The sequence below is a fragment of the Centropristis striata genome, chromosome 21 (genome assembly GCF_030273125.1).
Source record: "Centropristis striata isolate RG_2023a ecotype Rhode Island chromosome 21, C.striata_1.0, whole genome shotgun sequence".
In the NCBI taxonomy this organism is placed as follows: domain Eukaryota; kingdom Metazoa; phylum Chordata; class Actinopteri; order Perciformes; family Serranidae; genus Centropristis; species Centropristis striata.
In genome coordinates this window covers 31,645,627-31,663,609 of record NC_081537.1, presented here as the reverse complement: position 1 = coordinate 31,663,609, position 17,983 = coordinate 31,645,627, and the positions used below count along the sequence as shown (strand labels likewise).

Here is a 17,983-nt window from a genome sequence, read left to right as displayed (position 1 = left end):
TTTGTTTTTTTTATTGTTTTCTTTCCTACTCCCCTACCTTCACATGTCCTTTTCTAACTACCTAACTACATGGCTTATGCTGAATTCAAATGGAACCAGACAGTCGGTAGACAGCAGACGGATGAAACCTTCTGGACGGCACAGGAAAAACAAACAAACAGTCCGACAGAGTGGCAGGATGGCAATAACAACTAGCATGAGGATTGTTTCTATGGTAATGTTATATTATTTCGAAGAGTGGAATAAATTATACTGATTAAAATCATTTCTTTATCTATTGTCTATTATTTTATGTACAGCCCCAAAACCATTTCCCCAATAGACCACAATAGTTTTACAAGGATAAGGGACATCTGTAAAAACTCAGTAAAACTGTAAAACAAGCCACCTTTAACTGCAAACAAGGTCAATTATGATTCTATTATGACATTTTAACACAGAAGTCATTGGACTGAAAAGGTGCTACCTTTGGGTCCGGTATTCTTTTATTCTATCCATGGCTACAACTGTAGAACATGCACACACACATCCTTGTACTTTTATTTTTGTGAGGACCCTTGATAGATATTCAGACCCCTTCAGCGACTCTTTATGAAAAAAGCGACAAATCTAGCGACTGTTTTTGGTGTTATTGGAGACTCGTTGGTACTCTTCTTAATGAGTAGCACCGTCCCAAAGCACTCACAAGCGGCCCAGTCCTCCCGCAGCAGTCTCTCCCAGCTGCAGTCAGCAGAGCAGGAGGTGTTAACCCCTCAACATCCAGTTTGCACCAGTCTACAAATGAATCATGCATGCACAAATTCGCAGCTCAGGTAGCGGCTCAGAAAGTACCTACCTGAGGCAGGTACTTTCTGAGCCGCTACCTGAGCCGATAAACGGTGAAGTTGGGCAGTTCTTGGGCGGATCCTCTCTCCAAGTCACACCCCTAGTGGCTCACTACACTGCAAAAAAAGAAAAGTTGGGTAAACTCAAAATTTCAAGGCAACAAACTTCGATAAAATTTTAAGTTGGACAATTAAACTAAATATTTTAAGTTTTGTTTTTGAGTTTGCTCAACTCTGAATTTCTCTGGCACGATTGTAACGCTGCTATGAAATGTCAGCTAATGTTGTGACCACAATTTTGAGTTAGCATTGATACACTAATGGCTACTGCTAGCATCAGTTAGCTGCTAGCATCAGTTAGCCGCTAGCATCAGTTAGCTGCTAGCATCAGTTAGCCGCTAGCATCAGTTAGCCGCTAGCATCAGTTAGCTAATGACCGAATTTCACCACTTTCCCGCATTTCACAACAAAGAAATAAGAGTTATCAGAACTATTGTCCCTTGTTATGAACCCCAACTTAAAGATATAAGTAACAACAACTCACCAACTTGTTTTTGAGCAGACAACTGGCTTCCTTTGTTGTGCTAACTTACATTATTGCCCTAAATGTCAATAATTTATATTTCCAAGTTTTACCAACTTAAATCACTGTTTTAGGCCAAAAAATACAAGTTGGCTTTTTTGCAGTGTAGAGGGAAACATACCTAATGGAAATGTGCCTGATATAATGCCTCCACCATCACAACTATATGCCATATCCTAACCCTAACCTAAACCTAATTTTAACCTTAAATCTAAAATCTTAACCCTCAAACACACCTTGCACAAGGGTGATCTTATAAACAATCTTCCTATCTTGTAAGACCGCTTTTCCTTTTTTTATCTTTTTTAATTATTTTTTTGGTATCTGTTTGTATGTTATGCTATGGTGTTTGTATGTTGTGTATGGACTCTTAATTGTACTGTACAAGTGTTGTGTCATGTCTTGTGATACATGTTTGTCAGCGTCAGTGTCAGATTGTATTTGTGTTGTGACTGTATTGACGGTTGTTGTTTTTGTTTTGTTGATGAACTCGGAGAATGGACAATTTGATTTAATGTTTGAACTCCAGGAAGAATAGCTATGCTAATGTGCTTGTGCTAATGGAGATCCAATAAATAAATACCTTTAAAGAAATAAAGACTGGCCAACATGTCCTCACTTTCCAAAAATATCCTCAGTCTGTGGCTTAAAATGCATGGTCCTCACTATGTAGGAAGTACAAGTACACACAACACACACACACACAAGTGGCTCAGTTGGTAGAGCGGGCTTCCCGCCGATCGGAGGGTTGTTGGTTCGATCCCCAACCATGGCAGCCTACAGCCTACATGTCGAAGTATCCTTGAGCAAGATACTGAACCCCAGATTGCTCCAGATGAATGAATTCCCAATGGTGGCAGGTGGCACTGTTTAGGGTAGCCTCTGCCACCAGTATGAATGTGTGTGTGAATGGGTGGATGAGCGCTTTGAGTGGTCGCAAAACGACTACAAAAGCGCTAGATAAGTGCAGGTCCATTTACCATTTACCCTCAAACACAAATCTCCTACAACCCCCTCACTGTTCCAGACAATACCACCTCCACTAACTTAGGCCCCGTTTACACGAGGACGGTCTCAACAGAAGACGCAAAAGTGGCGTCGCGTCTTCACTTTTTATTCCTCGTTTAGACGAGCATTTTCGGGAGGAAATCTGCGTGCATGCGATGACGCAAAAGTGTGTGAAATGTGATTGTATGCAGCCAGGCGGCATCACTTAAAGCCATAAGAGCATCTTTGGACATGCAGAAGTTTTCACGCCACACATTTTCATCAGCTACTCCTTCCACAAAGTTCTCCTCCATCACTAGATCTCCCAGGTCTCGTTCACAGCCGTCTGGCTCCTCCCACCAATCGCTGCATCCAGAATGTGATGGAGGTAATTCCAGATCCTTCTCTGTTCACTAATACTATCTGTACATATCCTGGACATTTGGTGGAAAGACTCCTGTAAGTTTATTAGAGCTGCCAGAGCAGCTTGAAGGTCCCACCATGGAAATAATCCCACGTTTCTTTATTTCCTGTCCTGGAGCATGTATGTGACGTAAACACATACGTGACGTGAGCAGATCAGATCAGAGTTTTGTGTCTTGTCAGTGTAGACGACACGCTACAGAGGAGAGGATTACACTTTTCCACTTTGGAAAGTGGTTTCAGATTTTTGCGTCTTTAAGCCCCCAAAAACGCCGTCACCGTCTAAACGAAAGGCACTTCCGATAAAATATTTTGACGTTTTTACCCGCGAGCGTCCTCGTGTGAACGGGGCCTTAGACAATAAATATACTGATTAAAATAACTCTGTGTCTATTATTTTTATGTAAATATTCAGAAAATAAGAGATTAATAATCCAGAATGCCCATGTTTTCTACTTGTGTGAAAGAGTTCCGTGACATCCGTTAAAACATTTTACCTATGGACTGCACCGTCTACCGTTACTGTTGTATTCTTAGCCGGCCTCATCTAACTCTGCCACTCTCGTCCATTAAAATGACTGCTGTCTACTGTCTGATTCCATGTGAATGCAGTCTTAACACTCCATTTATTCTGAGTCATAGGTCTGGTAATTGCAGAACTGCTGCTCAGTGGATTGCTCATGTCATTAAAACTCACTCAGTGAAAAGCTTTTCTCACATATATTTAAACCTACATGTCGGCACTTTCATACAATTACAGTTATCTTCCAGCTGTATGTTAGACCAGAGAGAATGTTATCCACTCCCTCTGGGGCTCATTTATTCAAAGGGTATTCCCATTACTTTTTGAGTCGATGATACAAGATTCAAGCCCCAGTTGAAATGTGCTGCTAAACATGACACATGATCTTTAAATACGGCTTTAATCAGGCTGGGAAATACGTAAGCAAACGATCAAAGCTAAAGTTTATCAGCCATGTCAGGTTTTGAGATATTTATCCAGCAGGAACCCAAAGCTTGTGGCGAAACAGGAAAGAAAAGGACTTTTGTTCTCTGAGTTTATACCCAACAAAGTGGCATGGTGCTCATTATCTTGGGGGAAGAAATGCCTTTAAGTCCGGGAACAAAAGCCTATCTATGCAGTAAGCACTGCAAATTATATTGAAGATGACAGGATTACAGTCAATAAGAAAGACATTGATATCATCTCTGGTTACTATAAGGCAGTTATACAGGCTACTTTGGCCTCATGCCAGATGCCGACTTAGAGGTGTTTTGTTTACAGAGTATGTACTATAAGAAGATGTCACCCATCAGTTTGTTATTATATATTACATTATTATACATTAGCATTTTCTGTAAGTGTGTGTGTATGTGTACTTGTACTTCCTACATAAGGAGGACCGTACGTCTTTAACGACAGACTAAGGACATTTTTGGAAAGTGAGGAAATTTTGGCCAGTCATTTCTTTAAAGGTGTGTTTCAGGGTTAAGACTTTAGATTTAAGGTTACAATTAGGTTTATGTTAGGGTTAGGGTATGGCATTTAGTTGTGATGGTGGAGACGTTATATCAGGGGTGTCAAACTCAAATACACAATGGGCCAAAATTTTAAACTTGAATAAAATCACGGGCCAACATTGAACAAATAAACCTTTTAATATCTACCAAACATGTTTTGCTTTAACATTAAATATGGAACCAGCAACGCTTATAAACATACAATATATAACTAAATAGTGCAGACATGCAAAATCAAATTTCAAGTAAAAAACACATCAATGTCATTCATTTATTAAGTAAAAATTAAATAAAAATCGTATGCCTCTTTTCTATTTGCATCCTTCTGATTTAAATATCAAAATAAAGTTTTTCAACAGGTTAATACATTTAAAAATAAAATAACAATAATAAATCTAGTATTAGCGGTAAATGCGCCGTATAATACCGGCGGGTCAGCTTTTATAGTTCAATAATAATATAATAATTTGGTATTGCCTCGCGGGCCAAATAAAATTACACTGCGGGCCAAATTTGGCCCGCGGGCCAGAGTTTGACACCCCTGCATTATATCAATCAAGGGTCCTCACAAAGACAAAAGTACAAGGGTGTGTGTGTGTGTGTGTGTGCCCCCAGCTAGTGGTAGTGTTCCCAGATTGGTCTGATGTTTTCCAGCCCAATATGTGCTCAAAACCCACCAAACTCAGGGTAAAAATCAACAAAATATTTTATGGGAAGTGCCTTTTGTTTAGACGGTGACAACGTTTTTGCGGCTTAAAAACGCAAAAATCTGAAACCAGCCTCCAGAGTGGAAAACTTGAATACGCTCCGCCGTAGCGTGTCCGTCTACACCAGGGGCCTGCAATCTTTATAATAATAATAATAATAATAACTTTATTTAGATAGCACCTTTCAAAAACAAGTTACAATGTGCTGTACAACAGAAATAAAACATATCAAATACAATTTACTGACAACAACAAAATAAAACAACAAGAAGAAATTACATTAAAAAACTTTTAAAAAATGTAAAATTAAAAAAAAAATCACCAATCACAACAAGGTAATCATAGAACAATGATAAAAGGAAATTAAGAGAAGGCCAATCAGGGCGTCCCGGTGGCTCACACTGGTATATAGTAATAATGTAACAGCAGACCACCCATTACTTGGGTTCAAGTGGTGATACTGTGTATCAACTCTAGCTCCAGAGCTCTAGCGCCACCAACAGGTCAAAGTTGAATGTTTATTCACTTTTGACCCGTTCATCCGTTTTTCACCAACGAGGTATCCATGACGACACACAAATGCATTCAACAGCTTCTTGAAATCTAAAGGTGCTTGGTGTTATACTTTATTACATTATTGGTAAAAAGTGTATTACATTTTTGGGAAATGCACTTTATTACATTATCGGGAAGTTATTACATTATCAGGTTTTATTACATTTTCAATGGACTCAAGTGCCGATTTTTATTACATTATCGGGAAAATGTATTACATTATCAGGTTCTACAGGGCCTAATGCAGCTGACTGAATTAACAATAGTATTGGTGTCTATATTTTCAGATGCCCCCCTGACACATATTCACTCGACGATGGAGAGAAAGATTCCTGTTAAGGCCTAAGGTCCAATCTAATAATACAGTGACCTGTATTGGAATGGATTTAAATAACATTACACACTGACTGTAGCCGTTCGCCCCAAGATTCATTAACATAACGCTGCATTGTATTGATAACGGGGCAATCAGAGGCCAGACTGGATGGTTAAAGGGCCAGCCTGCAGCTGGATGCTGCCATGTGTGGTTATCTTTCTGGTTTTCATCATAAATTTAATTTGTAGAGCTTGTTGTGGGAAAGTGCTCAACCTGGGGGCAGTGTTGCCAAATTGGGCGGTTCCCCACACAATCAGTCTGCACTGCAAACAAGGTGTGACGAAAAAACACTAAATCTGAGGGAAAGTGAAGACTTATCTCCCCACAACTGATTTTGAGCGAGTCATCCACACATTCATCACGTCATGCCTAGACTACTGTAACTCTTTGTTTGTTGATTTTAGTATTTTATTGTTTTCATTCTTTTTATTTATACCTATTTGTGTATGATTTATTCTATTTTAATAACTGTACAGCACTTTGGTCAAGTGAGGTTGTTTTTAAATGTGCTCTATAAATAAACTTTGACTTGACTTGAAATGATCTTGCTGCAATGACAGCAAAACATTTTGTCAAGTGAAATTTTCTGTCCATGCAGCAAGATCATTTCCCACAGATTTAGTGTTTTTATCTGGTTTTTAGACTAAACACCTTTTTTGCAGTGTGGTTTCACTTGTATTGTGCGGGCAAAATACGGCTTTGGGCTGGTTTCCAAGAGTTGGGCGGGCTTTTAATTATATCAAAAAGTAGAATATATATATAGGTTGACAGCCTTTCCCTGTTGTTTAAATCACTGATAACAGAAAGAGCTCACTAGACTTGATGACAAGAGGCTGTCCTCGGTGCTGGAGACAAATAAACAAGTAAAATGACATGATAAAAAGTAACAAGTGAGGGATTTACAACAAGTTTATGTAACTTATTAGAGATTATCAATTTAAGAAGAATATTAGCAATTGTGAACAGTTTAACAATGTAAACAAAAGACTCATTAAAAATCAGTCAGAGCAAAACAGAAATAAAAGCAGTTCATCTCACTTGAAATCCTGACTCTGTATGTTGACCACAAAAAGGACGCTTGTGTTGCAGTTAAAATAAATGAGGTAAAACCTCTCATTTTTGGTATTTGTGCTGTCACTTTATGAATATTTTTTTCATTTTTAGAGCAAAGGGCAGACATTTGATCATTACACTATCAGGTGTTATATTGCCTCGAATGGTTCTAGTACACTTGTGCACTTAAATTGTTGTTCTTTAATGGCGGTGAGCCACAATACTGCTTGTATTTTTTTAAACTAATTTGCTTCGTTATTTCTTTTCTTTGGGCAGTTTAAAAAAAAATAAGGCTACGTTTACATGATGACGGTCTGAACAGAAGACGCAAAAGTGGCGTCTCGTCTTCACTTTTTATTCCGCGTTTAGACGAGCATTTTCAAACTTCTCTTTATTGGGTTTTTTTCTTTTGTTCACATACAAAAATAAAGAATGTACATATTAATTTATGCTTAAAATCAACACGAAAGAGCAGAATGATAGTAGAAAAATAAAAGCAATTTTAAAAAAAACACAAAAAAAACCCAAAAAAACAGGTGGAATCAAATCAAATATCAAAACAAAAATAAGGTTCACAAATAAAATAGATTTAAATATTAATAATACAACTCGGAGCATGTCAGGTTTTCCAAAATTTACATTTGTTAATTTTTCACTGGGTTATATTTAGTATAATAATCCATAAATGGCTGCCATATTGTGTAGAAGGTATCTATCTTACCTCTCAGGGTGAATTTTATTTTTTCTAACTGCAAATGTTTCATTATATCATTCATTAAAGCTTGATAGACTGGAGGATTTGTTTGTTTCCTGTTCTAGACGAGCGTTTTCAGGAGGAAATCTGCTGCATATGGTGACGTAAATTGTGTTTAATATGATTGGGTATCATGCCAGGCGGCATCACTTAAAGCCAGAAGAGCTTTGGGCATGTGGAAGTTTTCACGCCAGCTACTCAAAGTGGAAGCCAGTGGCTCCATGTGGCTGTCACCAAAATATTTATACGAAATAAAGTCTTTATCTTAAACATTGGTGTAGACCTGCAGGAATTTGCATTCTTCAATTGTAAAAATGTAAAGCTTATATATGGCATTAAAACATCACCTCTACATTTTGCCAACTTCAAGTCTAGTTTTAACTGTCCCTAGCTTGGCTCGCTTTTGATTCAAAATCTGCTGAGATATTGATGAAGTGTGAAGCCTCTCATTTGCACTTTGGTTCTCACTGCATTCTGCCAATATCACATCAATAAATGCTCATTATGACCTATTAGTGAAGCTGGAAGGCTAGTTTAGACTTAGCAGGCTGTTTCATCATCATTGTAAGGCTTGAAATAAGTTTTGTGGCTCCATTCCAACATTTTTCCCCTTTTTTTCTGCCAACAGTGGCTCTTTTGCAAGCCCTCTTTTAAATCTCTTTTAAAAACTCACTTTTATCGATTGGCCTTCTCTTTTAAATTTGAATTTAAAGATCATCAGATCTACACAAATTACATAATTCGGATAAAAAAAGCTGCAATTTTTCACCAAAACGACAAAGATTGTGCCCTTGATGTGTCAAAACTATACTTTTCACTCAGCCCCTAGATCTTCTACTGGTTCTTTTATTTGTCCTTTTTATTAAAAAAATGCATCTTTGAGATTATAATTGAGAAAAGAATATTTATTTTTTTATTTTTTGTTTGTCCCCATCTGCTCAATGTCCTCTCCAAATACTTGGTTCTCCACACGGCCAACATGTGACTCATTCACTCAGCACATAGGAAACACACGTGTTGCATAGTCATGTGCATAGACTTCAGATTCAGAAACAAACTGCAGACTGATAAATTAACAGGCATGTGCAAACTGGACGGATGGACAGAATGGAAATGAATATAACACTTCCAATAGCTGCGTTCATTTACTGAGATGCTCATTAACTTGGACCTGCAGACAGCTGTTCTCTCCTGGGATCATTTAATGAATCATGAAGCAGGGAAACTTCAAACAGCATAACCAAAGAAACTAAAATAAGTAAATGCTCGACTTTTTTTTATCCCCAAGCTGACAAAATCAAGAAGAAAAGACAACACGTGCTCCAGTTATAGCTCAGAGGGAAATTAAACTTGGAACAAGCAAGTCACATGATGGGCTGACCAGTTTTGGTTTTGTAATTTGTAATTATGACAGTTTGTGAAATGGGTCAGTGGTAAATTGAGCTGAACACATAAGGTCTGCTGACTCATCATGGTCTCAGCTCGCCAGTTTGTGTGTCACATTTGAAGTTAACGTAAGCCGTGAACGGATTGTAATGACGGTTGTTATGACCTGACACGGAAACCTAAAGTCACGAGAGAGAGGTGTTACGAAGCTCCACTATTTTGTTTCCCATCTTCCCGCCGTCAACATACAGACTGAAAGGGACATAAAACTCTAATTCACATGAATGTCCAGAATTAGACAAGGGAACATCCCTAAAATGATGAATAACCCAATGGATACTTTCCAGCACAGTTACCTGTGGAAAAGTGTTGCTTAATGTATTCAGAGCAGCACATCCCGCCTACAAGATGATGTCATGTGCCAACCAAGGTTATGATAGTTTTGGATTTTTCATTAGTTTTAGTTTTAATTTCGTTGTGATTTTTTGTTTTCAAACTCAGTTAGTTTTAGTTAGTTTTTAGAGTGAGTTTGCTCGTTTTAGTTTAGTTTTTATTAGTTTTAGTGTTTTTTGTAATGGGCTATGTGTTGGGTGCCAGATTCAAAGATGTCATAATAAATTTTGCCTTTATTTCCTTTGATTTATCATCTCAGCCCCAATAAAGTTATTAACTCTTACAGTTCCATTTGAATGTTGGTTCTAGTGTAGACATCCCAGTCTCAGTAACATATTCACCATGTGTTCCTGCATGTTCACTAACCAGCAGCTGTTTAGTTGAGCTAAATAAACACATTTCATATCAACCAAAAAGGATTATGCAGTGTTTCCCCTACATGTATTCTGCGCAACAAAAAAAGTGATTTGTAATATCATGGTTGAATTGAAGACTTTCACTTGCACACAGTGAAAACGAAGGACATTTTAACTATAATTTCAGTTAGTTTTCGTTAACTATAATAACCTTGGTGCCAACAGAAAAGGGGTCTATTGGGGTAAAAGGTAAAAAGTTGCCGAATGTAAATCCCTTCAATGTTTCAGGGATTAACAAACACCAAAAATTAAAAGTCTGGTTTGATGTCAGAAATAAAATACTGCTCCCAGCTCCCAATGGCCCTTTATTTACCAAGAGGACGTACGGTCATTTCTACCCAAGGCTCGGCATTTATCAATTTCACCATGAGCGGAGTGCACGATCAAATCTGTACGCAAGTTTGAGTCAGCGTGAAGTCCACACACAATATATCGTATATTGATATTCAGCCTAAATATATCAGGATATGACTTTTGGTCCATATCGCCCAGCCCTAATGTCAAACCTTCCATCACTTCACATGACTCGGGCCCCGTTTTCACGAGGACGCTCGCGGGTAAAAACGACAAAATATTTTATGTGAAGTGCCTTTCGTTTAGACGGTGATGGCGTTTTTGGGGCTTAAAGACGCAAAAATCTGAAACCACCCTCCAAAGTGTAAAAGTGTAATCCTCTCCTCCGTAGCGTGTCGTCTACACTGACAAGACACAAAACTCTGATCTGATCTGCTCACGTCACGTATGTGTTTACGTCACATACATGCTCCAGGACAGGAAATAAACAAACGTGGGATTATTTCCATGGTGGGACCTTCAAGCTGCTCTGGCAGCTCTAATAAACTTACAGGAGTCTTTCCACCAAATGTCCAGGATATGTACAGATAGTATTAGTGAACAGAGAAGGATCTGGAATTACCTCCATCACATTCTGGATGCAGCGATTGGTGGGAGGAGCCAGACGGCTGTGAACGAGACCTGGGAGATCTAGTGATGGTGGAGAACTTTGTGGAAGGAGTAGCTGATGAAAATGTGTGGCGTGAAAACTTCTGCATGCCCAAAGATGCTCTTATGGCTTTAAGTGATGCCGCCTGGCTGCATACAATCACATTTCACACACTTTTGCGTCACCGTATGCAGCAGATTTCCTCCCGAAAACGCTCGTCTAAACGAGGAATAAAAAGTGAAGACAAGACGCCACTTTTGCGTCTTCTGTTCAGACCGTCCTCGTGTGAATGGGGCCTTGACCTGGTTAAAAGTTCTCAAGGGAGAAAGCAACCTGGTCTCACAGAAATCCGTGAAATAGCCACAGATTTCGCTTAACTCAAAATCCGTGGAATAGCCACGGAATCTCTCAAATTTCCGTGAAACTGACACGGATTTCGCTACAATGCAAGTTAATGACAGTCATATCCCGTGGCTATTCCATGGATATTTTTTCCTACTGGTTTGTTCCAAGTCACGTGACTTTCAAGGTCTTAGTCAAGGACTTAGTTTCTGCATAAAAATGGATTTTGATCACATTTCTAGCGAGAAATATATGTTTTATTTTCTAAATCTTCACTCAGTGAATGTACATAATCACTTTGTGGTGAAGATCTCGCCAGAAAAATATGACTGTCATTAACTTGCATTGTAGCGAAATCCGTGTCAGTTTCACGGAAATTTGAGCGATTCCCTGGCTATTCCACGGATTTTGAGTTAAGCGAAATCCGTGGCTATTTCACGGATTTCTGTGAGACCATGTTGTCCAAAGAACTGGTTGTCCAAAGAACTGCCTCCCAACTCAATCAGTTCCCTCAAGTTACTAAAAGATATTTACGAAGAATTATAAGAAGAAAGTTAGAGTTTGTTTATTATCCTTTGTGGTGATGCCTTTATGTATTTCTCTCACTGGCCTTCAATAGCCCTGCATTTACCTGGTTTCTCTGTGTCCTGGTGCTTCCATTACTGCCTGCATAAGTAGGTCAGGGTGGACAGTTTTATAAGCCTCATCATCAAGGCAAATTGATCTGGTCTCATTGTTGAGATTATGCTTCTCTTTAAAAAAAATCTGATTTAAAAAGCTGTCAATTAAATGTAATGACAGTATCAAGAGATATTGAACTGAATTGATTCTTTTGTAATAATTTATTGAGGTTACACATCTGGCAGTCCAGACCACATGTGGTGTATATATTGAATATGCAGCGTGAATCGACACTTACTTGAGATAAAAGCTTTCTGTTAGTCACACTTCTACTCCAAATGAGAGGACTTTTAGTCCAGCACTCCTATGTTTTTTGTTCATTATGTCCATCGGTGATTGAAAGTGTTCCAACATGATTCATAATGGGGTTTTTTCTCCTTCCTTGATAAAATAAATCTGTGTCAGTGGGCCACTTTCTGATCAGGCATATGTAGGTCAGTGTGTTGTGTGTGTGTTTATGTTTCTCTACGTGGTTGAAGTACAGAGTGAAACATTATTGAAACTCAGTTTAAAAAATGTTCTTTCATAGGGTCATTTTAAAATTATTTATTTTCTTAAAATGTACCTGACTTCATTGGATTAGTGCCCTCACCGGTGGTAGGCGATCAACAAGTCTTTGCAACACGATCTCTAACCTAAATGACAGTATAGATTGTTGGTCATACCACCCATAATGACACAAATGAGCATTTGTCAAAAGCAGCTCACAGTACAGTGGAGCGTTCTAAAAATAGTGAATTTAGGCTACAAAACCACTGAGATACAGTACAGGCCAAAAGTTTGGACAATGCGTTTTCTTTATTTTCATGACTATTGACATTGTAGATTCTCACTGAAGGCATCAAAACTATGAATGAACACATATGGAATTATGTACTTAACAAAAAAAGTGTGAAATAACTGAAAACATGTCTTGTATTTTAGATTCCTCAAAGTAACAACCCTTTGCTTACTAGAATATAAGACATGTTTTCAGTTATTTCACACTTTTTGTTAAGTACATAATTCCACATGTGTTCATTAATAGTTTTGATGAATTTACAATGTAAATAGTCATGAAAATAAAGGAAATGCATTGAATGAGAAGGTGTGTCCAAACTTTTGGCCTGTACTGTAGGTTTAGGGCAAAAAGTTTAAAGACTAAATAAATGTATGAAAATGCTGGAAGTGAAGTAGTTACGAAGGAGACTTGAGCCATGGTAGTTACGTAAACAATTGAAGTTATATACCTTATTTCCTCAAATAGTAGCCAGGGCTTCTATTAATAAAAAATCAGTTTGGGACCCGGCTAATAATAGGGGCAGGCTATTATTTGAAGGAGGCTTTTATTTAAAAAGTGCCGGTCTAATTTTCTTTTATTGAGTGTTTTACACAGCGCATTGTAGCCAGTTACCCGGATGTCGGCCATATTGGAAGTACTCGAATGTAAACAAACAAAATACAGGTGTTGTGTTGAAATCTGTTCCCCGTCAAATGATGTTTCCTGAACGGTGTTCTCCGTAGCATCACCTCCGCGGTTGGAGTTAGGATTTCAGTTTAAGGTTAGGCCTTGTAGAGAGAACTGTTTGGGGTTCAGGTAAACTTGGGCTCATGTTAACAACTTAAAGGAGGACTGGTTGGGGTCAGGGGTCAGGTTGGTGCAGGGTAAGGTAAGGGGGACACATATCGACAGGGGAACAGACTTTGACATAACACCGGTAAGACACCCAGCTTATAAAAGAGGCCGGCTTTTATTTACTAAAAATTGTTTTTACACCCGGTTACTAAATGAGGCCGGTCATTAATAGGGGCCGGCTTTAAATTGAGGAAATACCGTAATAACGTTAAAAAATGGTTTACTTTTGTTTTCACACGTGACACGAACCTCATTCTGCTGGGTGAAAGTCTGCAGTAATAGTCACTGGTTTAAGCATGTCATTAAATTTGTGGTATGGCAGTTTTGTAAGGTTTAGGTAACACAACTACTTCCCTAAGGTTAGGGCAAAAAAACGTACAGGGTTAGCTGCTAAAAAAGAAATTAAAAAGTAAAATAAATGCACAGCAGTGAGGTAGTTACAATGGTAGCATAAATTATGGTGCATCGAAGTTAAGTTACCTAACTTAAAATAGGATTGTTAATCATTTTAACACAAATGCCGATCACTTTGGTTAAAGTCCTGTATTTATGACCCACCCACCCAAAGTGGACCTTGTCATTCTTTATACTTCATGTCTGTGCTTTAAGACTCCATAACATCACTTCTGCCTTGGCGTCCTTCATGATTACTATCACCACTAGACGGCCTAGAAACATAAATATGGGTTGAAATAAACTGCTGTACAGATGACCCATGTGGTCCAGTCTCTTGCTCTGAATTTAATAACTATATTATGAAAAAAATAGTTCTTAAGTTATTTTTTGTTTGTGTTTAAAGGAACACTCCACCGTTTTTTCATATTAAAACATGTTATTCGGTCAAGTAAGACGAGTTGATACAGACCTCTTGCGTCTCAATGCGTGCACTCAATCGCCCTGGCGCGCGGCGCCACTTGGCTAGCACTTAGCTTAGCCCAGTTCATTCATTAGGATCCAAACAGATGGACAGTTAGAAGCGACCAAACTCCTCCACGATTTCCCTATTTAAATACAGCTACACGAGTAGTTAAACGCAGTAGGCGCAGTAATATCATCACTCCTGAGGGGAGAAGATTTTTCAGGAGTGATGATATTATTACATTATAGTTATAATAATAACTGCGCCGAGTCAAAGTGCTCCCAAGTGCTATTCCGCCATACATTATAGTTATCCTTTTTATCCGCTTAGAAAAGCTCCACGTTTTATTTTGTGTCGCCATACTTGGTCGTTTAACTACTCGTGTAGCTGTATTTAAATAGGGAAAACGTGGAGGAGTTTGGTCGCTTCTAACTGTCCATCTGTTTGGATCCTAATGAATGAACTGGGCTAAGCTAAGTGCTAGCCAAGTGGCGCCGCGCGCCAGGGCGATTGAGTGCACGCATTGAGATGCAATAGGTCTGTATCAACTCGTCTTACTTGACCGAATAACATGTTTTAATATGAAAAAACGGTGGAGTGTTCCTTTAAGAATCAGTGCCACACTAAAAATCATTACCTTTATTTACACCCAATGTATTTCTTGACCTCTCTTGCTCCCAATCATTTCACACTGAGACAGATTGACTGAACTGAAAAGGGTTTTCCACTGAGAAGTGGTTCACATCCACTGCATATTGCATTAAACACAACATATATAACCCAACCCATCTGTTTCATTCTGTTTCTCTCCCTCTCTGTCTTTAGTGGTGCCAGCCCCGTTGGTCTTGTCCTGACTGCCATAGTAGCTGTGTCTTACAAGGTGGCGATAAGATTTGAAGGGTAAGTCTTTCATTATCTCAGGGCCTGTCCACATCTGTCAATAAAATGGATTTGGTTAATCACCTGTCTACAGGCGGGAATGCAACTCAATATACACTGAGGGAATCGGTCCATTCAGGCCAGAGTTAGGCGTTGTCATGGATTCATATGACACCATGTGAGGAGTAAAGTGAATACAAAGTTGTCTCTGACCATTTGTCTCTTTAGGTTATTTAGAATTTCAGCACAAGAAGGTCCAAATTATAAACATGCACTCAAAACAGCAGGAGACCAAAAACGCTTCCCTGTGGAACTCCAGATTTTGTAAGTTGAAGCAGCAAGGGGGTATAACAGCCTCGTCAGTTCCTCTTTTGTTTGTTTGTTTTCCCAAAAACTAGTGGTCTTCACGGATACTCTTACATGGTTGCAACCAAGACTCAACCCAGGACTCAAGTGTTGCCAGGTCCAAATACCTCACCTATACATTCAGTGATGGTGCTGCTCCAGGATCAGATAATAGCCCCAAAGCTGTGTTTACACTGCTGCATAGTGTTGACACTTGGCTTATTTTTCTCTAGATTAAGCAACTTTATTTCCAAAGAGCTACAAGCAACACATTTATTCTGAGCATAATGGAAAAGGCAAGAAATGTACTAGAATATTAAAAGAGTTAGCAAAACTGCTGCCACACAGTAGTCCCCCTAACAACCAATGTGTTGCCGAACGCACCACATCATTGAAATGACAGGAAGCAACAAGTTACGGCAAGATTTGGACCTGTGTAGCTTCTGTGTGATTATAGGGGTTGGAATCATTGTAGCCTTATTTCCTGTCCCTTTGAATAGACAGACTTCAGTGTCATTTGAGTGTATTTTTAGCTGCCAGCACCACAGGGTCAGATCCTGTAGTGGCTGTTTCAACAGACTGCTTACTGGTGTAGTTTAATGTAAAGAGGGGGTAAAGATTACATATGACACACATACACACAGTGCCTATTGGATTATTTTCCATCCATTTAAACTGAGTAACAAGATTCAAACACTACCGTGGATACATGTTCTGTGTCGATGACTTTATTGTAAATTGATAACTCATCCACTAATTGTTTCTGTGGAAACAACAGTTCATAGACAGGCATATAGGGACCTCACCTGACCCGATAAGTTTGTTTTACATACTTAGGGGCTCGTTAAAGTCAAGGTCAAATTTATTTATATAGCTCATTTACAGACGGCTGAGCCGCACCAAAGTGCTTCACATAAAAGTGCAATAAAATACAGAATTGACAAAGATAAAAAGAAACAAAACCCTGATTTTTGCGGATTATGCCACCACCACTGACTACACATCCACAACCACACACACACACACACACACACACACACACACAAACCCTCCTCTGTTGTGTTTTCATCTCAAATGTCATCTCCATAGTTCTGCAAAAGGCTGTGATGGTCAAAAGAACAAGGATTAAACAAATAAAAGAAGAGGACACATCTTTTTTTTCACATTAAGAGCTTGTTGACTGCTCTCGCTCGTTTATGTTGATAATGGACGAGAATTAGACAAGACTAAAAGAACTGTTATGAGCGACCTACTTCTGGACATCCGTGCGCACAGACACACATGCAGAAATACACACAGACACAAACACACATAAATACACCACCATGCTGTGACTGCACAAGCCAGTCACAAATGAGGCAGAGCTCAGCATGGAAGCAGCTGCTATGCTCACTCATCCAGCCTTCTGCGTGTGTCTGTGTGTGTGTCTGTGTGTGTGTGTGTGTGTGTGTGTGTGAGACGCCCTCTCATCTTGAGAGCAGGTGAACAGGTGTGTGTTTGTGTGTGTCTGTGCATCGGTCCTTTGCATTGCATGTCTGAGGAACCAGTCACATAGCAGCGTAACAGCCTGTGAGTCATGTGTGCAACAATCGGGGATGCCAGTTTGCCAGTTTCGTCCAAAATCAACAATTTGAATGCAATGTAGGTCACTTGTGCAAGGTGTGTATTGTTCGTTTGGCAACCTGGTCTCACAGAAATCCGTGAAATAGCCACGGATTCGCTCAAATTTCCGTGAAACTGACACGGATTTCGCTACAATGCAAGTTAATGACAGTCATATCCCGTGGCTATTCCAACATACAAAGTGATTATGTACATTCACTGAGTGAATATTTAGAAAATAAAACATATATTTCTCGCTACAAATGTGATCAAAATCCATTTTTATGCAGAAACTAAGTCAAAATATTGATTTTTTCACTAAAAATGAGAGAACTGTCCGCCATGTTTTTTGTTCTGACCGCCGAAAGTCACGTGACTTCGAACAAACCAATAGGAACAAATATCCATGGAATAGCCACGGGATATGACTGTCATCAACTTGCATTGTAGCGAAATCCGTGTCAGTTTCACGGAAATTTGAGCGATTCCGTGATTATCCCACGGATTTTGAGTTAAGCGAAATCCGTGGCTATTTCACGGATTTCTGTGAGACCAGGTTCCATTAATGGGAGGTTATTACATAATCAGGTTAGCCTTCATTTCAGTCCTGATAATGTAATAATTCCCCAATATTGTAATAATGTAACAGCAGACCACCCATTACTTGGGTTCAAGTGGTGATACTATGTATCAACTCTAGCTCAAGAGCTCTAGCGCCACCAACAGGTCAAAGTTGAAT

At 39.0% G+C, this 17,983-nt stretch overlaps 1 protein-coding gene across 3 annotated transcripts in view; it reads left to right on the top strand.

The window, feature by feature from the left end:
* Positions 1–17,983, top strand: part of pemt (phosphatidylethanolamine N-methyltransferase) — a 139,877-nt gene that overhangs the window by 116,023 nt on the left and 5,871 nt on the right. For all 3 annotated transcript variants that reach the window (XR_009389374.1, XM_059324128.1, XM_059324129.1), the window contains exon 6: positions 15,244–15,318. Coding sequence is in view for 2 of the 3 variants with exons in the window: in XM_059324128.1 (XP_059180111.1) it covers positions 15,244–15,318 (75 nt within the window). In the remaining variant the exon portion in view is untranslated. The remainder of the gene's footprint in view (positions 1–15,243; positions 15,319–17,983) is intronic.